Genomic DNA, 19,725 nt, shown 5'->3' on the forward strand with positions numbered 1-19,725 from the left:
GCATAATTAGATGGGAGGAATTACAATCGGTTCTCTCTTTGCGAGATCTTTCAGCACCATGTCTACTCTCAAACATTACTTTTATTTTTAATCTAATGCGCTTGTACCTCTCTTCTCTCTTTCTCTTGCTCCAAATGATGTAATAACAACCAAAAAAGAAACCAAGGAAGTTCGGAGATTTGCGGCTTTAAAAAGACTGGATCCCGAAGAGATTTTCACAAGACACTTCAGAAACAGACGTTTGAGTCAGAGTCCTTGGAGGGCCATGAACCAAGCACACAGGTATTTTCTATCAACAAACATGGTTACCAGGTTACTGGGCTGCTCTGCCCAGGGCATGCTGTCGGTGTTTTAACTAGAGAAAGGGCTAGACTCAGAGAATGTCAGAGTAGCAGGAGCTCTACCATTTGAGTCAGTGGTGCTTTTTCTTTTTTCTCCTCAAACCTGTTTGTAGCTACAGAAATTGGTGTTCAAATGAAAACCCACAAGTTCAATAATGAAAATAGGTAGAAGTAGAAGGGGGTTGCTCATTGGGCCCATCCACGTAACAATTCCTGAGACCCGGTGGTGTCTCTAAGGGCAGTTGCAGAGTGGGGGAAAGTCCACACTGAGGCCAGACTGCCCAGGTTTTCTTCCTTATTTTGCTCTATACTGACTCTGTGGCCCCCGGCAGGATAATTAACCTTTCTGGGCTTGTTTCAGTTTCCTCCATTGGAAAACAAGGAGGATAATAAAGACATCTCATCTTATTATAATTTTTTTCTTTTATTCTCTCATTCCATTAAATTCTTTTGAGTTCGTTTAAAAAATGTGTATGTGTAAGTTTTATCATCTGTACATGGCATGTCAGGATGGGAAAGGAAAAATTAGGAAATATTTACATTAAAAAGGAGTGTTGGGTATGGAGACTCACTGGTGTAAAGGAAGTAGTGCCTTAGGGGGTCTCCTCTCCTGCCATCTTGGTCAACTGTTCTGTGGTCTTGGAGAAGCCAATTTTTAAGGTTTATTTATTTTAGAGAGAGAAAGCATGTGCACATGAGTGAGGGACGAGCAGATAGAGAGGGAGGGGAAGAGAATCTCAAGCAGACTCCCCACTGAGTGCAGAGATGGATGTGGGGCTTGATCTCATGACCCTGAGATCATGACTGGAGCTGAAACCAAAAGTTGGATGCTTAACCAACTGAGCCACCCAGGCGCCTGAAGGGAAGCTGTCTTAGTCAGTTCAGGCTGAACAATAGAGTACAATAGATTGGGGTCGTTAAAACACTAGACATTTATTTCTCACAGTTCAGAGGTGGGGAAGTCCAAGATCAAGGTGTCAGCTCATTTGGTTCCTGGTAAGCATCTTCTTCCTGGTTTTGCAGACACTTTCTTGCTGTGTACCACCACACAGGGGAGACTGAGGGAGAACAAAGGCTCTCATGTCTCTCATAAGGGCACTAATTCTACTTGTGAAGGCCTCATCTTCATGACCTGATCACCTCCCAAAAGCCCTACCTCCCAATAGCCCATTGGGCATTAGGATGTCAACACAGGAATTTTTCAAACATTCAAGTCCATAAAACTAATAACGATGACAACAAATAGGAACTACCACATGGGGTTGTTAGAGCATTAAATGAGTTAATCTTGTGTAAAGCATTTAGGTCAATGCCAGCTCTCAGTGTCCATAGGTGCTAAGTAAAATCAGTCACAAAAGAACAAAAATTGTATAATTCCATGTATGTGAGCTACCTGGAGTAGTCCGATTCCTAGAGACAGAATGTAGAATGTGGTTGCCAGGGGCTTCAGGGAGTGGGAGGAATGGAAATGATCTTTTAACAGGTACAGAGTTACAGTATAGATAAGTTCAGATTCAAAGAGTTGTGGGTAGTAGTGTGCACAACAGTGTGAATGTACTTCACACTGCTGCATTGTACTCTAAAAAAATGATTACGATGGTAAACTTTATGTTATGTATATTTTATCACAATTGCAAAATCTTTTAGAAAGCCAGTGCTCTGATCCAACTTATCCATTTTGTAGTTGGGAAAAATAAAACAAAGGGGAAGAGACTTGTCTAAGTTTTATAGGGCATCTTCTGACCTGGTAGCATTTTCATATTTCAGGTGCTTTCATTCTAATCATCTCTCCATGCTGAATGGTGAATGAGTAGAGACTTTTAATATAATACCTATTTTTCAAACCACATGGTCTCTAGAGCCATGTTGACTACTTAATATGAGCTTAATGTAGGAATCAGCCATCAGTTCTGATGCTGAATATAGTGGGCTTCCTGTAGCATGGGGTATCTACTTTGTGGGAGATGTTTAAGAGATTTCTCATTGGTAATTTTGACTAAATTCAGTTTTTATTTTATATCTTTCCTTATCTTGGTCAGACAGAAGCCACAGCAGTTATCTCAACAAAAGAAATTTTTTTAAAATTATTTTTTAAAGATTTTATTTATTTATTTATTTATTCATGAGAGAGAAAGAGAGAGAGAGAGAGAGAGAGAGAGGCAGAGACACAGGCAGAGGGAGAAGCAGGCTCCATGCAGGGAGCCTGACTTGGGACCCGATCCTGGGCCTCCAGGATCAGGCCCTGGGCTGAAGGTGGCGCTAAACCGCTGAGCCACCCAGGTTGCCCAACAAAAGAAATTTAATGTAGAGATTGGTTAAACAATTTTGGAGGACTCAGAGAATGAAATGGGAAAATTGAAGTCCTATAGAAATTGTACGAGCAGGAACCCGACACCATCCTGGGGCAGGGGCTCTAAAACTAGAGCTTCACTGCAATCGCCTGGAGGGCTTGTTCCAACTCAGATTGCTAGGTACCACCCAGAGTCTCTGATTCATTAGGCTGGAGTGGCACTTGACAATTTGCATTTATAATTAGCATTTCCCAGGAGATGCTGATGCTACTGGTCGCGAGACCATATTCAAGAACCATGGGTCTGGTTGGAAGAGTATTAGAGTTATCAGAACCTAGAAGCTCTAAAGAGTGGCCTTGGAGCTGGGACTCAAATCTCTGGGGATCTCAGAGGAAAGATCCTACAGGATCTGAGAGTCTGGATTCTGACCTCTTAGGAGGTGGGACTGTCTGGCTGGTGCTGGTACCTCCAAGGAGGTAAGATAAGGATGGTTCTGGAAGCGCCCAAAGAAGCTGGGCTCTAGAACCAATTGCCACTACCAAGGTAGGAGGAGCTTCAACCAAGAGGGAGGAGCCAGTCCCCTTTCCCTTCTCCAGCTACCCAATCTCTTTAGAGCACCCATTACTGGCAGAACCCAAAAGAAGGAGGTGGCAAAGCAGAAATGTGACTTGCTAAATGCCAGGCCCAGCATCACAGAGTATAAAATTTGGAGCTGAGAGACAGTAGGTCAATGACCATCACCTCCATAAAGCACACCCATTTCAGCATACTCAGTGCTCAGTTAAGTCATCGGCTGTGTTGTGGAGCCAAGTTACACAAAAGTTGTATGTTTTTAAGTGTTAGACTAATACTCATGCAGGGATGCTCAGACAGTGAGACAATCGGCAACATCTTCCCATGTCACTCCCATTCTTGGCACCTTCTGTGTGGAATGGAAAGGCCAAGTGCCCGAATTTACATAAGTTCAATACATATATATGATGCAACTCCATGGTACACACATATATATTCCATAAAAATTAGATCACATTATACATAATACTGGATGCCTTCTTTTTTCATATTAATAATACACTGTGAGGTGATCACCTTTCTCTTCCAGTGAATACATGTTTACTTGGGTTTTCTTTAAATGGCTGCATAACATTCCATTGGATGGAAGTTCCAAGATCTTTTAGTGCTGTCTCTTTGGGGAGACATTTAGAGGGCAGCCCCGGTGGCTCAGTGGTTTAGCGCCGCCTTCAGTCCAAGGTGTGATCCCAGAGACCCGGGATCGAGTCCCACATCAGGCTCCCTGCATGGAGCCTGCTTCTCCCTCTGCCTGTGTCTCTGCCTCTCTCTGTCTCTCTCTCTGTGTGTGTCTCTATTAATAAATAAATAAAAATCTTTATTAAAAAAAGACATTTAGATAGTTTCTATTATTTTGTTACTACAATGTTCCAGAGATGCTCTTGTCTTCACAATCCTTGCTCACTTGTCCAGTTATACCCTTAGGATAAATTCTGGAGATTATATATATATTTACATACACATATATATGTATATATCTTGACATCCTTTCAAAGTAACTTGGTAAATTCGTTCTCCCAAGGCTTTCATAATTTCTAAGCTAAAAAAGTATCAATAATTAAAGTGCTTGGGATGCCTGGGTGGCTCAGCAGTTGAGTGCCTGCCTTCAGCTCGGGGTGTGATCCTGGAGACCCAGGATCGAGTCCCACATTGGGCTCCCTGCATGGAGCCTGCTTTTCCCTCTGCCTGTGTCTCTGTCTCTCATGAACAAATAAATAAAATCTTTAAAAAAAATTAAAGTGCTAATTTAAATTATTGTTAGCACATTCAGTCAGGTAAAGTTTATGATCTAGCAGAGTACCTTTTATAAGGTAAGATGAATGTCACAGAAAAAATATATTATAGAGAAATTGTATAATAGCATGTCCATTTGCTAGAACTTTAGGATAACATTTTACCATTAATTTTGTAGATGTTTATAATAGTTCATCTATATTCTTATGACATATTGATAGTGATTGTATAGTCTTTACCAAATCTTTGGTTGGGTTTGCCATTCCCCATTACTGACACATTGCTAATGAAATAAAGCATCTGCTTTATTGAAAAAACTCTTTTTTTTCAAACACACTGCAGCTAACAGTGGACACCACTTGAATAGCAAATGCTTTTCTGCTTTTTGTTCTGGTGGTTATTCCTATAACTGTTACTAAAGTCCCATAGAAGTGTATTCCCACTCCCACATTGCTGTCTTTGGAAGGATAAGATGCAGCTGGGAACTTATATGAGGTTTAATTTGGAAGGCTCCTTTCAGACCATCTTATTTTCCAGTTTCAAAAACTAGCTTCTGAAATTGAGATCAGGATGAGGTCCCTAAATAGTCCAGTCCAGACTCCTCTCTGTTACACTTATTCCAGTTCTGTTCTCATGAGTATGAGACATGAGCGAGGTTCACAAGAGACTTGACTTCTAATCTCCAGAAAAGAACATGCCCCAAACTAATAGAAACACAGTGCTCTTTTCTTTTCTTTTCCTTCCTTCCTTTCTTTCTTTCTTTTTTGAATTTTATTTATTTATTCAACAGAGAGAGAGAGAGCACACAAGCAGGGGGAATAGCAGAGGGAGAGGGAGAAGCAGGCTCTCTGCTGAGCAGGGAGCCCAATGCAGGGCTCGATCCCAGGACCCCAGGATCATGACCTGAGCCAAAGGCAAACACTTTACCAACTGAGGCACCCAGGTGCCCCCACAGCACTGTTTTTAAACCTTTCCTAAGGACCAGTTTATCTACATCTGATGAGCAATTACCTGCTTCCAGGTGGGAAGGAGATATTTAATTTTAGGATACTCAGGGCCAGGAAGCCAAAGATGTGGTTTTTGTCAAACCCGTAGTTTGCTCAGAAGCAGCTTGAGGCCTGATTCTGTAATCCCACTTGGGAGCAGGGCAGATACACCCCAGATTCTTTTGTTCTTATTTTAGAGCCATGATCCCTCTCACAACATGGGTGTCTTCTTGCAGGTGCGCCCCCGCCACTTAAACGTGCTCTGTGACGTGTCTGGGAAAGGCCCCCTCACTGCCTGTGGCTTCGACCTCCGCAGCCTGCAGCCTGATCAGCGGCTGGAAAACCTCCTGCAGCAAGTGAGTGCTGAGGACTTCGAAAAGCAGAATGAAGAGGCCCGGAGGACCAATCGGCAGGCCGAGCTCTTTGCCCTGTACCCATCAGTGGATGAGGTGGGTGCAACCATCTCCATGCTGGAGAATCTCAGTGAGGAAAACAGAGTCTCCAGGAAAATATTATTGTTTGTCATTCCTGTATAGCACTATCAGGATGCTTAATGGTATGATTTCTGGGCCATTCTTTTCCCTAAGATAAGCCTATGGAATCACAATGCAAGTTATTGATCAGTCCTCCAAAAGAGATTCCAACAATAACCAGGATTTTCACTGCTCTTTACAAAACACTTTCACTGTTTTTGTCTCATTCAATCCTCAGAACATTTCAAGGGTCTACGTGTAGTGATCTTAGTGAGTCAAACCATTCAGTTCTTTGGGGGTATATTTGCAGTTAATCTACCAAGACATGTGTTCCTTAAACTTTGATATTCTCAAGTGCTAAGATCTTTTTTGGAGATAATCTCTGTGAACAACCTGAGGAGAAACGTTCTTTGAAAACGTTCTAGTCTAAAATGATCATAGCAGGGCACCTGGGTGGCTCAGTGGTTGAGTGTCTGCCTTTAGTTCAGGTTGTGGTCCCAGGGTCCTGGGATCAAGTCCCACATAAAGCTCCCTGCAGGAGCCTGCTTCTTCCTCTGCCTGTGTCTCTGCCTCTCTCTCTGTGTGTCTCTCATGAATAAATAAATAAAATCTTTAAAAATAATAATCAATCAATAGAATGATCATAGCTATGGTCTTAATGCATAAACTTTAGGATCCTGATCGTTCACGTCATTATATATCGGAGCTAACAAAGATCAATTTGATAATTTTGGTTTGCCTTGTATTTACTCCTTGGGGCACTTCAGATGGGATGAATAGTGATCATTATTCCAGCCCCTGTAGGCTCCTCATACTTGATATGAGGCTCTGTGTCTTTCCTCTGTATGTCAGAATGTTTCTGCTTCTGGTTCTTGCCAGAACTGGCTATGGCAATATCTCTGCTGTCCAAATTTTATCAAAAGTTCAGTTGTAAGATGCACAATTTGGGGGGCATTTTTGCATAAAACATAAGCCATCCATCCATGCCTCTAAATGTTTGACATTTAATTTTTGGATCAAGCAAGAAGACCGCTAGGGAGCCTGCTTCTTAAACCTGGTGGAGCCCCCTGGACATTGTGTTTGCTGACTCGGCCCTTAGATGAGGACAAAAAGTACAGTATGGAAGCTGCAGTCATGAGATGTGACGTCATGTCCAGTCTGCAAATATTATCAAGGACACAGACCTACTCCTCATCCAGCACCTGCCTCAGTGAGGATCCAGAGGGAAATTGTCTCTCAAGTCTTAGGATAGAGAAGAATTTGATTCACTGGGGAAATGGAAACTCTTAGGAGACTGTGCGCATCTTGTAATCAGCTCTCCTAAAGTCTTTACTTAGGGTCAAATTCCCATTTGCTGCTTTTTTTTTTCTTTCTATTTTCTGCTTCTAAATCTAGTGGCTAACTTACTGGGATTTACTTCAGCTTTCTTTCTTTCTTATCTTTATATTCCAACTACGTTGGTTTCCTCATCTATTTATTTCATTTGTAGTGGCCTCAAATCCTTTTCTGAATGAGGCAGATTAAAAATAACTACGAATAATGTGGGCAGCGTTGTATCACCTCCATTCTTCAGATTGCAGAGTAAGAGTCAGGGAGGTTAAGTAACCTCTCAGGCAAATTAAAGTACAGAATGGGGATCCTAACCCATTAACCCCAAACTTTATGTTTGCCCCTACTTAGGTATCTACATATGACTACCTGGTATAAGAGCACACATAATTGAAATCCAAAGATGATATGAATGAACTATCACACTAAATATCATAACTCTTCAGTTTCCATATAAAACTTTAAGGGTTTTTTTTTTTTTTTACCATCTTTGTCAAGAAATATTATATCTGCCAGATTTGACTTCTGCTTGTATTCCTTTTCCTCTCAGCTCCGTAGTGGAGGTGCCAGTATGTAAGAAAGTGTCCCAAAGTGGACACCAGGAGAGACCAAACAATGAAAGGATGAGAAGGGTATGTCTAGTGAGATATCAGCCTTCATGGGATTAAGTGGGAGGGTGTCCAGTCTCCCACTGATTGCAAGAATGAATCACAGATTCTGTAGAAGAACTTTTTTTTATGGTCTCTGAAACAATGCAGAAACTTGCTTAGGATTGAAAGTTATAATCTAGCAGAGGTCCTAAGAGGCCCTCTTTATTGGGTGAAGAGGAGTGCTTTGTATTTAGTGTACCAATTATTTGTAAATTAGTATGTCGAAAATTCTGGGAGGCCCCCATACCAGCCTTTAATATTTTGAAGTTCATACACACAGAGATTGCATTTGTCCTTGTAATTTGAACTTTCTCCAAAGATAGTCCTGTGGAAGAGGGGTAAATTTCTGGCTACCATGAACTAATCACACACACTGATTTTTTTTTTTTTTTTTTTTGTGAAACACCTTAACAAAACTATTTCTTATTACCATGACTTTATTTCCTGGTGAAGAGGATGAGAAAAGAGGTGAACTATTATATTTAAATTATGACTAATAATTTGACTATCTACAAGAGAGATAAAAGTAGAACACAACCCCCAGGCCTTTAGGAGGGGAGTTCTTGACTTGTCCTGATTCACTCTTGGTTCTGCAAAAGGCATCCTATGGGTTGGTCCCTAAGAAGGTGCCACTATCCTCTGAATCGCAGAAGAGTTTGCATTCAGACTGCCTAGGCTGCAAGTAACATAACTCAACTAAAAACCAATTAAGAAAAAAAAGTAGTATGGGTGTGGGGGATATTTATCAGCTCACATAATGCAATCACAGGTAGACAGATGTAGAGTTGGCCTCAGTGTGTTGGGTCAACTGATAGAAGACATCTCTCATACTGTCCTCCTCTTTCGCTTACTCTCTCCCTCCCTTTCTGTCTCTGTCCCTCTTTAAATATCTATATGTATATTTAGAGATATATACAAAAATATATATACATATCTGTATATGCACACATTTATGTATGCACATATATATTATATACAGAAATGTAAATATATACATACATATACATAATATATTTATATGTACATAATATATATGTATTTATAATATTTATTTTTATATATACATACATACACACACACTCAGGAAGATAAAACAACGGACATCTACTTCAGGCAAGATAGGCCATGTTCAGGGTGGTATGGCCACAGACTAGATATCCACTTCGAACTTCGTATTTGCTCTTCTCCTTCTCTGGGAACTAGTTCCAATTTCAGATAACTATAAAGGCTTAAAAAATGCATATAGATTAGAAGAGACTTAGTAAATGCATCAATATCTAAACCTCATTTGGATCATGATTTAACAAACTAACTGCAAAAAAGAATTGAGATAGTTGGGGAAATTTGGAATGAACTAAATATTTAGTGACAATAAGAAATTGCTGCTAATTAAAAAAAAATCAATGGCATTACAGCTGTGCAGTTTTATTTTTATTTTATTTATTTATGTTTTAAATATTTTATTTATTTATTTGAGAGAGGAGGAGAGAATAAATGAGGAAGGGGCAGAGGGAGAAGCAGACTCCCCCCTGAGCAGGGAGCCCGATATGGGACTCAATCCCAGGACACCAGGATCATGACCTGAGCCAAAGGCAGACACTCAACCGACTAAGCCACCCAGGTGCCCCGACAGCTGTGCGTTTTTGGAAGTCTTTATCTTATAGAGATCTGTACTGAAATATGTACAGATGAAGTTCTATGATGTCTGAGGCTTTGCTGCCAAGTAATCCACTATTGAGTAGGGGGAGGTAGTAAGTGGGAGTATGGGTGAAGCCAGATTGCCCATGAGTTAAACATATTGAAACTTACATGATGGGTAAAGATGGTTCATTCCATTATTCTCTCTACTTTTGAGTGTGTTTCCATTTTCTAAATGAAAAGCTTTTAACAAAGAACCTTGAAAGTTCGAATCTAGACCAGAGAGGTAGCCTTAGAAACCCATGAATGTATGTTGGGGCTCTTCTCCAATGAGGGAGGGTGCTTCCCTTCTCCATGCACCTGCTCTGATCACCCTGCAAGTGCCAGTTTGCTCGAGTTGAGCTCAGTGTGGGCATCAAGCAGTGCCTCCTCTGAAACAAGCTCAGCGGCCAGGATGGCCCGCTGATAAACACAGGATTGGACCTTAAAGAATAGAGTTTTGAGTAGAAGTGAGTTCACCACTTTGTTTCATGAATCTGGGTGCAGATTTACTGAGGAGGTGATTCTACTGCTATTTCAAAAGATGTTACTTTGCTATGGGAGGCTCCCATCACTTATGGCCCAGGAAAATACAATTAGACATGACTCTATTCTTTGGACTCTTGTGAGCTGTAGATAGTCAACTGCAAGAGCAGAGATTAAAGTTTTCAGGGCTTTGCATTATTATCTTTGCATACATAAATATAATGAAGATACTTTGATAATTCAGATTTGAATGTTAAAAGTTACCTTAGGGCCTTGGTATATTTCTCTTTAAGTCTTGAGTTCCAATGTGGTAAAATAGAGTCCCAAATGTGGTCAAACAAACAAACCAACCAACCAAAAAACTGTATAATTGCATTTGTCATTACTAATTTGTCATTACTAAGTTTCCTGTATTTAGAACTTCAGCAAGCTCTAGCTGGATATGTGTGTGTAGAACCTATACATCAACCTCAAATCTCTATCACCTGTTTAAGAACACAGTGACCTGAGAAAGATACTATATTTTAAATATTGATGGTTTACATACAGCCTGATGCGAGCCATTCTGAATCAGACTCCAAGTCTGAAACTCACCATTTACTAGTAAAACCTTGGCAGGAGAAGTATTCTGAATATGTACTTAGAGCAGGCCAAAAAAAAAAAAAAAAAGCCAACAATACCAACAATAGGTATAAGATTTTGCAATGCCATCTGGTGGATGTTACTCAGCCATATTCATGTTCACATTTCCTTCCTTCCTCCCTCTGTCTCTTTGTCTTAAATACCTAGCATTTGGAAAGGAGAAATTGTTTGCCGTCAATGTTGACTTCAAAACTTGGGGTTGAATAATAAACTCTCTTATAAAAGTCTTTAAAAGTGTTATCCCACTATTGGAAATGAATGCAGGGTGAGTGCTGGACAGCAGCCTTCCCTTCCCTGGACTCTCTCCAACTGGAACCCCTCCTGGAAGTTCACTCATGATTTCTTTACCGATCATAGGAGGATGCGGTGGAAATACGTCCGGTACCAGAATGTCCTAAGGAACATCTGGGCAACAGAATACTGGTCAAGGTGCTGACTCTGAAGTAAGTACCGGCGAATGTACTAACCACTACACAGAGGTTTATCTCGCCTTTTACGTATAAGCTGCATCTCCGTGGACAGAGCTTGAACGGGGAGGGTCCTCCAGTGCTCTTGCAACAGTGTGAGGCTGTGACGTAGTGGGAAGAACGGAGTTTGGAGTCAGCTAGACCCAGATTCTATTCCTGCCCAGCCTTTGACAGTCGCTCCTCTGTCCCAGGGAAGGCACACCCCGAAGTGAGTCATGTAAGGTAACCGAGTGAAACAGCCTACAGTAACCAAAGGAACAGGGAAAGCTGGGCAGCAAAAAACCCCTGAAAACCAGTGAATGGTATACTGGAGTCCTCTCTAATTCCTCAGAGCTGAACCTAGCAGAGATGAACCCAGCTCTGTGTTCAGTGACCTCACGTCCGTATCTTGAGACTGGCCGTGGTGGAATATTTACAACATAGAATTCAGACGATGATACAAATTAGAGCTGCTGCTTTTTTTTTTTTCCTAGAGACTTGTTTGTTATTTATTGAAGCACAACATTAAATGCAACTAAAACCCAGTCTCAGTGCTGGGGGACAGCAGAGGACCAGAGAGCAGTGTGGACTGTAGCAAGATATTTTACCCACTGCTGGCGAGGGCAGTTCTTGCCATCCAAGGACACAGGCCCATTTTTGCCAACTGTCTATTTTGGTTTTGTTTTTGCTTTTTCAAGAGGAGCTGTAAATTCAGATTTCTTTCTTTCTTTCTTTCTTTCTTTCTTTCTTTCTTTCTTTCTTTCTTTCTTTCTTTCTTTCTTTCTTTCTTTCCTTCCTTCCTTCCTTCCTTCCTTCCTTCCTTCCTTCCTTCCTCCTTTCTTTTTAAATTCAGACTTCTGAATAATCTCCTGACTTCTTAAATACCTTCTCATTTCCTTTTTACAAATTATACAACAGCTTATCATCTGCAGTCTGGATTCATCTTGTGGGCCAACTGTTTGCCCCATGTTCTTTAAAGCAGTTATCTCCAAATCTTTTTGATTGTTTACATTCAGAGTAGAAGTCCCATGTCCACTGTATATGTGTATTAGTTTTGTACATGCATATTAATATATACATTATTGAATGTACATAAATAAGAAATTTAAAAATATGAACTAAATAAAGGAAAATAAATTAGAGTAACTTCTTCCAGCATACTAACAAGTTGTCCTGCATATCCATTCGGGTGGTGTTTACATGCCTCTTGTGCAGACTGCTACTTCAGAGAATTCTGCCAACTTCAAATCACAGACTCTTTTGAAAATATTAAGTTGTAAATGCTCTATCTGGGCCACAGTGTATAAGCATGGCATTTTTTTTCATCCATTAGGGGGTGATCCATCTCTTGAAGTCAATTCATGGACTCCTTAAGCAACACCTGGTTTGCAATTAGGGCATCTGGATTCTGGATTCAAGGCTGTATTTCAACCCTGGGAGCTTCTCTGGGAGTTTGAATTCTTACTTATAAATGAAACTGTTAACACCAGATGGTCTCCAAGTTTCTACTTGTCATAAACTTCTGTGATTCTAATGCATAGCTTCCCCAGATCCTCTCCTGAGAACCCAGGGAGACAGAGCTGCTCCTCTCTTCCCCCATGGGGGGTGGGGGGGTGGGGGGGCTCCCTTGATGTTATAGCCCTCCCCCTAGCCAGCTCTACTAATAGGGGGAGGGAAGTGAGGGCCTTTTGTCTTGTGCACAGAGATGAACAGCTCATAAACAGCTCTCTGTCGAGTCAGGGCTACAGAAAGGCAGCCTCTAGCCCGTGCAAGCCAGCCTGGAAGTGGGAGCCTGCTAGTTCTTGAGCAGGGGGCTGAGTGGAAGTGGCTGCTGGTCTCCTCTGCACTGCTCAGGAAGTCTGCCCCATTGTCTGAGGCACTCACTCACCCCCACAGGATGCACATCAGGCCCCTTATAAGTGCAGTGACTATGCTTTTTGGGATTGGAGGAATTCTCCCTTATGATGTCACTTTGCCACCAAGCCTTCTAGATCTTTCCATTAAGTAAACAGCAGCAGTCCTCACAGGTGGGAAAACGTGGCCACTAAGAGACATGTATTAATGAAAAAACAAATAGACCCATTTGGATTTCTCTTGGTGAAAATTGTCAGTTTTCTGGTGATGTTTTTCCCAATTGCCAAAGCAGAAATCAGATAGAATTGAGGTGTTTGCTGAGGGTGCTTGGCCCACTCAAGAGTCTTAAATAGCATCTGTATCAGCAGCATACACCTGCAAGAGGAGAGATGGACCAAAGAGGTTGTCCCGGCTAAAACTACTCTGAATAAACCAGATTTTTGAAAAAGCAAGCCAGCAAGCAAGTTCTTATAGGTAAACTTACAATGTCAAAATAGGAATAGTAAACATGGTAATGCTAAAGACCTCATTTCCCCACTGACACAGACATGCAGAATTTTATTTGTACTACTATAGATTTTATGATCTGTTGAGACCTCTGTCACTGTTTTTGCTTTTTGAGAAACATGTAAAACTCAAGCATATAGAATCAGGCTGGTGTCCAATCTGCAGATGTTTGGAGCACCTAGAAGAAAAGAGGATGGCAACAAAGTATTTTCCTCCTTTGCATTTTATGTGGGGAAATATTTTAATGTAAGATTTACTACTGTCTTATGCAAAGTAACAGCTCAGAGGGGTCTCCTTGGTGGGGAAACTAGTGTGCTTTATTCAAGTTTACCCAGGGAGTTTGTTTTAAATGCAAATTTGGGGACACCTTGCACCACCATTTCCCCCAAGAGATTCTGGCTCACTAGATCTCAGGGGAGGGACAAAGAAACCTGCATTTTGATAAACTCCTCTTTTGCCTCAAAATGCTAGTTTCTGGGGACTATACTTAGAGATACACCGATAGGAAAAAAACTCAGGTTCTGTGATCAGAAAAGGCTGGGCTCTGAACCCCAAACATGTCGGTGCCTCATCTTGTGGCCTTTGGCAAATTACTTAATCTCCCTGCACCTCAAAAACAATGGGTAATATTTGCATCACATTATTGTTGTGAAGTTAAAGGAGTCAACACGTGCCAAATGGTTAACGCAACCCAATTGTAGGTATGTGACAAATGTCAATTCTCCTTTTCTTTCTCTGAGCCAGGGAGTACTTATCACTCAGTACCCACCTAAGTAGATCACAGCAATACTCAGACCTTGGAATGCACAATTAAATATGGGTTGACCACACCAGGCAACAGCTGGCGAGCATAGGTACAAGATAGCCCACAATCGATGTGCTCTCACCTAATGATAGAATAATCATAGAAATCCTTTCCATGTGTGCTTGTGATAAAATCTGTACCATAAAGTTTACCATCATCACCACTGTTAAGTGTACAGCTCAGTGGCATTAAATATATCCTCACTGCTGTGCAGCCATAGATACCCATTTCCAGATCTCTTTCCTTCCACCACTGGAACTTTGTCCTCATTAAACAGTAATTCCTATCCACATTCCCCCAGCCCCTGGACATCACCATCACTTTTTGTCTAAATACCTTATAGAAGCAGATTTTACAAGATGTGTCTTTTGTGACTGGCTTGTCTCACCTAGCACAATGCCTTCAGGGGTCGTGTTGGAGCATGAGTCAGAATGTCCTTCCTTTTTCAGGCTGAATAATAGTCCATCACATGCATATGCCATGTTTGGTTTATCCATTCAGCCCTTGAAGGACATTGGAGGTAATGCTGATTCTTGATGCTGTTCTTATGGTGTGTTCGTACTCACTGTCCTACACAATCCTTACGACATCTCTGGGGAATGGGAAGGGAAGAGCATCCCTTCCTCATTTTACAGATAAATAAGCAAAACTGGGAAAGTCAAATACCTGATTAGGATCCCAGATGAGCTGGTGGTGGGAGGAAGAACGGAAGCTAGGTATGTCTGACCCAGTGCCTGTGAGTCTGCCATCATTCCCATCTGCCTTATCCCCACAGGTGCCATTTGGCTAACTAACCCTTTTGTCTGTGCTTCCCTCCATCCAATATTCTTCTTAAAAATCCTCTTTTTAGGGGTACCTGTGTGGCACAGTCGGTTGAGCATCCGACTTGATTTTGGCTGAGGTCATGATTTCAGGGTCATGAGTTTGAACCCTGTGTTGGGCTCTGTGCTTAGCGCAGAGTCTGCTTGAGTTTCTCTCTCCCTCTGCCTCCCAGCTCATTCTTTCTCTCTCTCTCTCTCTCTCTCTCTCTCTCTCTCAAATAAGTCATTAAAAAAGGTCCTCTTTTTAGACAGTTACCCAGTGACAAGGCCATCCTCTTACACATGCCTTGAAACAAAATTTGGTCTAATTGATATGATTTCTGAGGTGCTGGTGGTCCAGAGCCTGGTTACTCAGCTAGCAGGAGCCAGGATCATGGGTTGTTAGCCTGAGAAACTTGGAATGTGCACGTCTGTACTTCATGTATATCCTATAACATGTGGAAGCATTGTGCTTTGGGTATGCAGTGTCTTCAAACCCACCATGTTGAGGGGAATGGGCCATTTGGGCTGATATGTTTCTAGCTCTCACTGGGTCCCCACAGCTCAGTGTTTATTGGCAGTGCTCTGTTCCCTGCCCCAGCAACCCAGCAGCTCCCCGGACAATGGAATCAGGAAAGGTCAGACATCCACCCATATAAATGATCCCACTATAAATCTAAGCAAAAGCAATAGAACTGGTTTTGTTTTTGTTTTACTCTCTGAAAAGCCTTGTGCCTTAGAGTTGAATAATAGGGACTTCTACCCTAGCAGTACAGGGTAAACGGCTAACAAAGACTTCACCTAAGGCAGAGGCTTTCCCATCAGAAAACACCACATCTACAGAGGATAAGTGTTGGATCACACCATGGGGACCATCCTGCCCTCTCTCCCTTGCAGTGCCACCAATGAGTGTTTTTCTTTTAGGAAAATGTACCACCCACCACAGCTTCCAATGACTGAGAATTCTCCATGAACCTCTCATCTCTCTCCACTAATATCCCAGTATGATTCTCATCTGTGTGGAGTTATCCAAACATTTCTGGGAATGATGTGCATTTTTAACCAATATGTATAGCACAGCAATTTCAGCAAATTCATAATTATCTGACTTAACACCTGATTTTTTCTTTCTCTCTCTGACAGGTTTGAGATTGAAATTGAGCCTCTGTTTGCCAGCATCGCCCTCTATGATGTTAAAGAAAGGAAAAAGGTAAGGAAGTAGAGAACACCCCATCCCTGGGGGGACATTTACTGCTCATGATTTTGCGGGGTTCGTGTTTTCAAATTCTGACATCTCTGCAGCAAAATGCATCAGATTTGAAAGCAAATGACTTTTTTAAAAAAAGATTTTATTTATTTATTTATTCATGAGAGATAGAGAGAGAGAGAGAAAGAGGCAGAGACACGGGCAGAGGGAGGAGTAGGCTCCATGCAGGGAGCCCGATGTGGGACTCGATTCTGGGTCTCCAGGATCAGGCCCCGGACTGAAGGCAGTGCCAAACCACTGAGCCACTTGGGCTGCCCATCAAATGACCTTTGATACATCCAATTCTATTGCCTTTGCAGTTTTTGCAGGAGTGATCTGGCAATGTTAGTCATTTATGTTCTTTGAAGAATCTTAGAGGGAAGGCCTGGTGGAAGTGGTGGCCTGTTTGGGATTGAGAGAGAAAAAAAATAGCAACGTATGGGATGACATGTATTTAAATTTAAATACATTTTTAACAAACTTGGATATATATGTAATGTTGCCTCAGTTTGGGAGTTTTTGTGCTGTGAGGTGCTCTTCTTGTGAATGGAAGGCATTTTGTGTGGTAGAAGTATTAATTTGCCAGAGGGTGAAGACCTCACCAACCATGATGTGCTTTTAATGAAAAAGATTTTGGTACCTAAGCCTCTTCTCCATGAGTGTTTTTTTTTTTTTCAAAGATTTTATTTATATATTCATGAGAGACACACACAGAGAGAGGCAGAGACATAGGCAGAGGGAGAAGCAGGCTCCCTGTGGGAAGCCCGATGTAGGGCTCCATCCCAGGACCCCGGGACATGACTTGAGCCAAGGGCAGATGCTCAACCACTGAGCCATCCAGGTGCCCCGAGAATCTGCATTTTAACAGGTTCCCAGGTGATGCTGAAGCTGCCAGTCAGGGCACCACATTCTGAGAACTTCTGGTTTAAAAAAGAAGTTTCTCTCTTTGTTTCTTAGCAATCTGAGAGGGGGCAGGGGTGGTGGCTCACTAGGGGTCTGCTGCTCTGTCTTTATAGAACCCTCACTGGCAGCGGCTCCACCATCTTCAGTATGGCCCTCCCAGAGCCACTTGTTACTGCCACTGTAGCTCCCCAAAAGGGGAAAAGATGGGTCGGGGAGGCCTGGAAGTATTTCATTTGTTTGTTGAAATATAGGGAACATACACTCTTACACTAGTTTCGGGTATGCAACATAGGGATCTGACAGTTCTATACATTCTACAACGCTCACCACTCTACGCCAAGTTAACAGCTGTTGGGCACAACACCTGCACCACAGTTCATTGGAAAGAATCTAGTCACATGCTCATTCCACCCGCAAAGGAGGCTGGCGGATGTAGTTTCTGCTGGGCAGCCACTTCTCAGCTACAGCTCTTAGTTCAGCTACAACATCTTGCTCTTCTTTGCTGTGGGGCCGGGCACATCATTGGTGTTCAGGGATAATGGATGGGTTAATAAAAATGTAAATATTTTGAGGAGCACCTCTCAAACAGCTCCAAAATATCTAGACACTGTGACAAAAATGTGTATCAGATTTTTCCAACACCACTATTTGGAAACCACATCTATGATGACACTCCTTTGGCAACATTTTTTTGTGGGTTTTTTTTTTTTTTAACTCTTTAAACATGTTGAGGCCCTGAGAACCGCAGGTGTGACTTATTTTTTGCCTTGCTCCTTGTTTACAGATCTCAGAAAATTTTCACTGTGACCTGAACTCAGACCAGTTCAAAGGATTTCTGCGAGCTCACACACCCTCTGTGGATCCATCCAGTCAGGCAAGATCTGCCGTATTCTCGGTCACCTATCCGTCCTCAGACATCTACCTAGTAGTCAAGGTAATGAAACACAATCTGGTTTGTCCATTCTGCATTCAGGTGCTCTCCTTGTTATTCCCGGAGCATGTTTCAGGTGAAAGAGATGTCAGGACGTATATCCACACATTTTCTCTGAGATTCACTTTGTTTCCTTTTCCACTGGCCCCTTTTCCTTTCCCCACAAATCCTGTGTGGGATGCTAGAACATTTATGGGTTTTGGAGTCATACAGTCTTGGCTTTGGATCCTGGCTTTGAAACTTTGTAGCTATAGGACTTTGGGTGATTCCCTAAGTTGAGACTTAGTTCCGTTGTGTGCAAAGTGAGGGTTAGAACACTGCCCTCAACGGGCGGTTGTGATAGCAGAATAAAGACTGGCACATTATAGGCTTTACTCCTGACCAAGCTCTGCCTCTTACCCTCAGCTCTCCAGCTCTGGGAGGCTGCTGGGGAGGAGATCTTGGATAGGGTTTCCTAATTCTATTCATGGTCTTCTAGACACCGGTGGGGAAATGTTCCTAAGTCCAGGCTCTGACAATTTAAGGTATGGACTGTGGCTTCCAAATTTCACTCTCCCTTTTTATCACCACATGTTTTGTTAAAAAAAAAATCCAGGTGTTTTCATTTCCTGTACACCCAGAGTTCCAGGTTTGGAACATTTTCAGTTTAGCTCAGTATTTCACTTCCATAATCTCACTGATTCCCCTGCAATCCTGCGAGAGCAGCCATTAGATACCAAAGAATTTAAGTGACATAGAGGCCAGTTGGCAAGTGGCAGGAGTCTTTGCCTTCTACCTTTCAGATTCTGAAAGGTTACTGTTGCTTGAGGAGGATCTATTTAAGCTTTTCAAAACTATTGAAGTTAAAATTCTGTTGCTGAAAAAAGACACATCCGTTGTTGTCAAATTGAACCTGTTTTCTTTTTTCTGCAGTATCACTTAGATGTACAAGAAAGTTAGTGTCAAGCCCACCTTTGGAGCTTCAGAGTTCTCTCAGCCTGGGAACCCAAGGATGCTGACACTAGCTCCTTAGAGCCAAGTTTTACTTCAGGCTCTACTTCTTAGTAAATGACTTTAGTTTCCTTAATCTACCACAGTCCATCAAGTATCAGCGGCTACCTACAGGTTACTGTTACTAAATATATTCCAAAATTCTCAAATGTACAGATGCATTCATTTGGCAGTAACAGGCCTTCTGTCAGTTGTCTGGATATAATTAAGACGTTTAAAGCTCAGGAAGACAGTCCCTGGCTTCTCACTTCTCTTCCTTTATTGTAATGGCATCATTGTTGCTTCTTTCTCTCTTAAATATTATAGTAAATGGTGTGTTGTATTGAGCACAGCCGAGCAGATGCCATTCAGAAAAAGGAGCTCTTATTTTTATTCCCAGGCTGAACACCAGGATCTTAAGTATATTTTAGCTAGAGTTTCCTAGTTTAGTACTGTATACACTATTGCTTGAAAGGATTATCCAGGCTTAAAGGTTTTGGGTTCCCAGTTGAGGAATGGAGAATAAGGATGAAATTTAAGACTTTAAAAACAAACATGTGAGGCACTAAACCAGCCCCTCCTGAAT

At 41.8% G+C, this 19,725-nt stretch overlaps 1 protein-coding gene across 4 annotated transcripts in view; it reads left to right on the forward strand.

Annotated features, from left to right (window-relative positions):
- The window catches only part of DOCK8 (dedicator of cytokinesis 8), a 230,588-nt gene that overhangs the window by 80,860 nt on the left and 130,003 nt on the right, over window positions 1-19,725 (forward strand). For 3 of the 4 annotated variants that reach the window (XM_072839291.1, XM_072839300.1, XM_072839310.1), the window contains 5 exons: window positions 159-282; window positions 5,658-5,870; window positions 11,036-11,121; window positions 16,234-16,300; window positions 18,024-18,173. In XM_072839291.1, coding sequence (XP_072695392.1) covers window positions 159-282; window positions 5,658-5,870; window positions 11,036-11,121; window positions 16,234-16,300; window positions 18,024-18,173 — 640 coding nt within the window. Of the gene's footprint in view, window positions 1-158; window positions 283-5,657; window positions 5,871-11,035; window positions 11,122-13,139; window positions 13,453-16,233; window positions 16,301-18,023; window positions 18,174-19,725 lie in introns of those variants that run through there. The other variant, XM_072839317.1, reaches the window with a different exon arrangement.

This window comes from Canis lupus, chromosome 1 (genome assembly GCF_048164855.1).
Source record: "Canis lupus baileyi chromosome 1, mCanLup2.hap1, whole genome shotgun sequence".
Taxonomy (NCBI): Eukaryota; Metazoa; Chordata; class Mammalia; order Carnivora; family Canidae; genus Canis; species Canis lupus.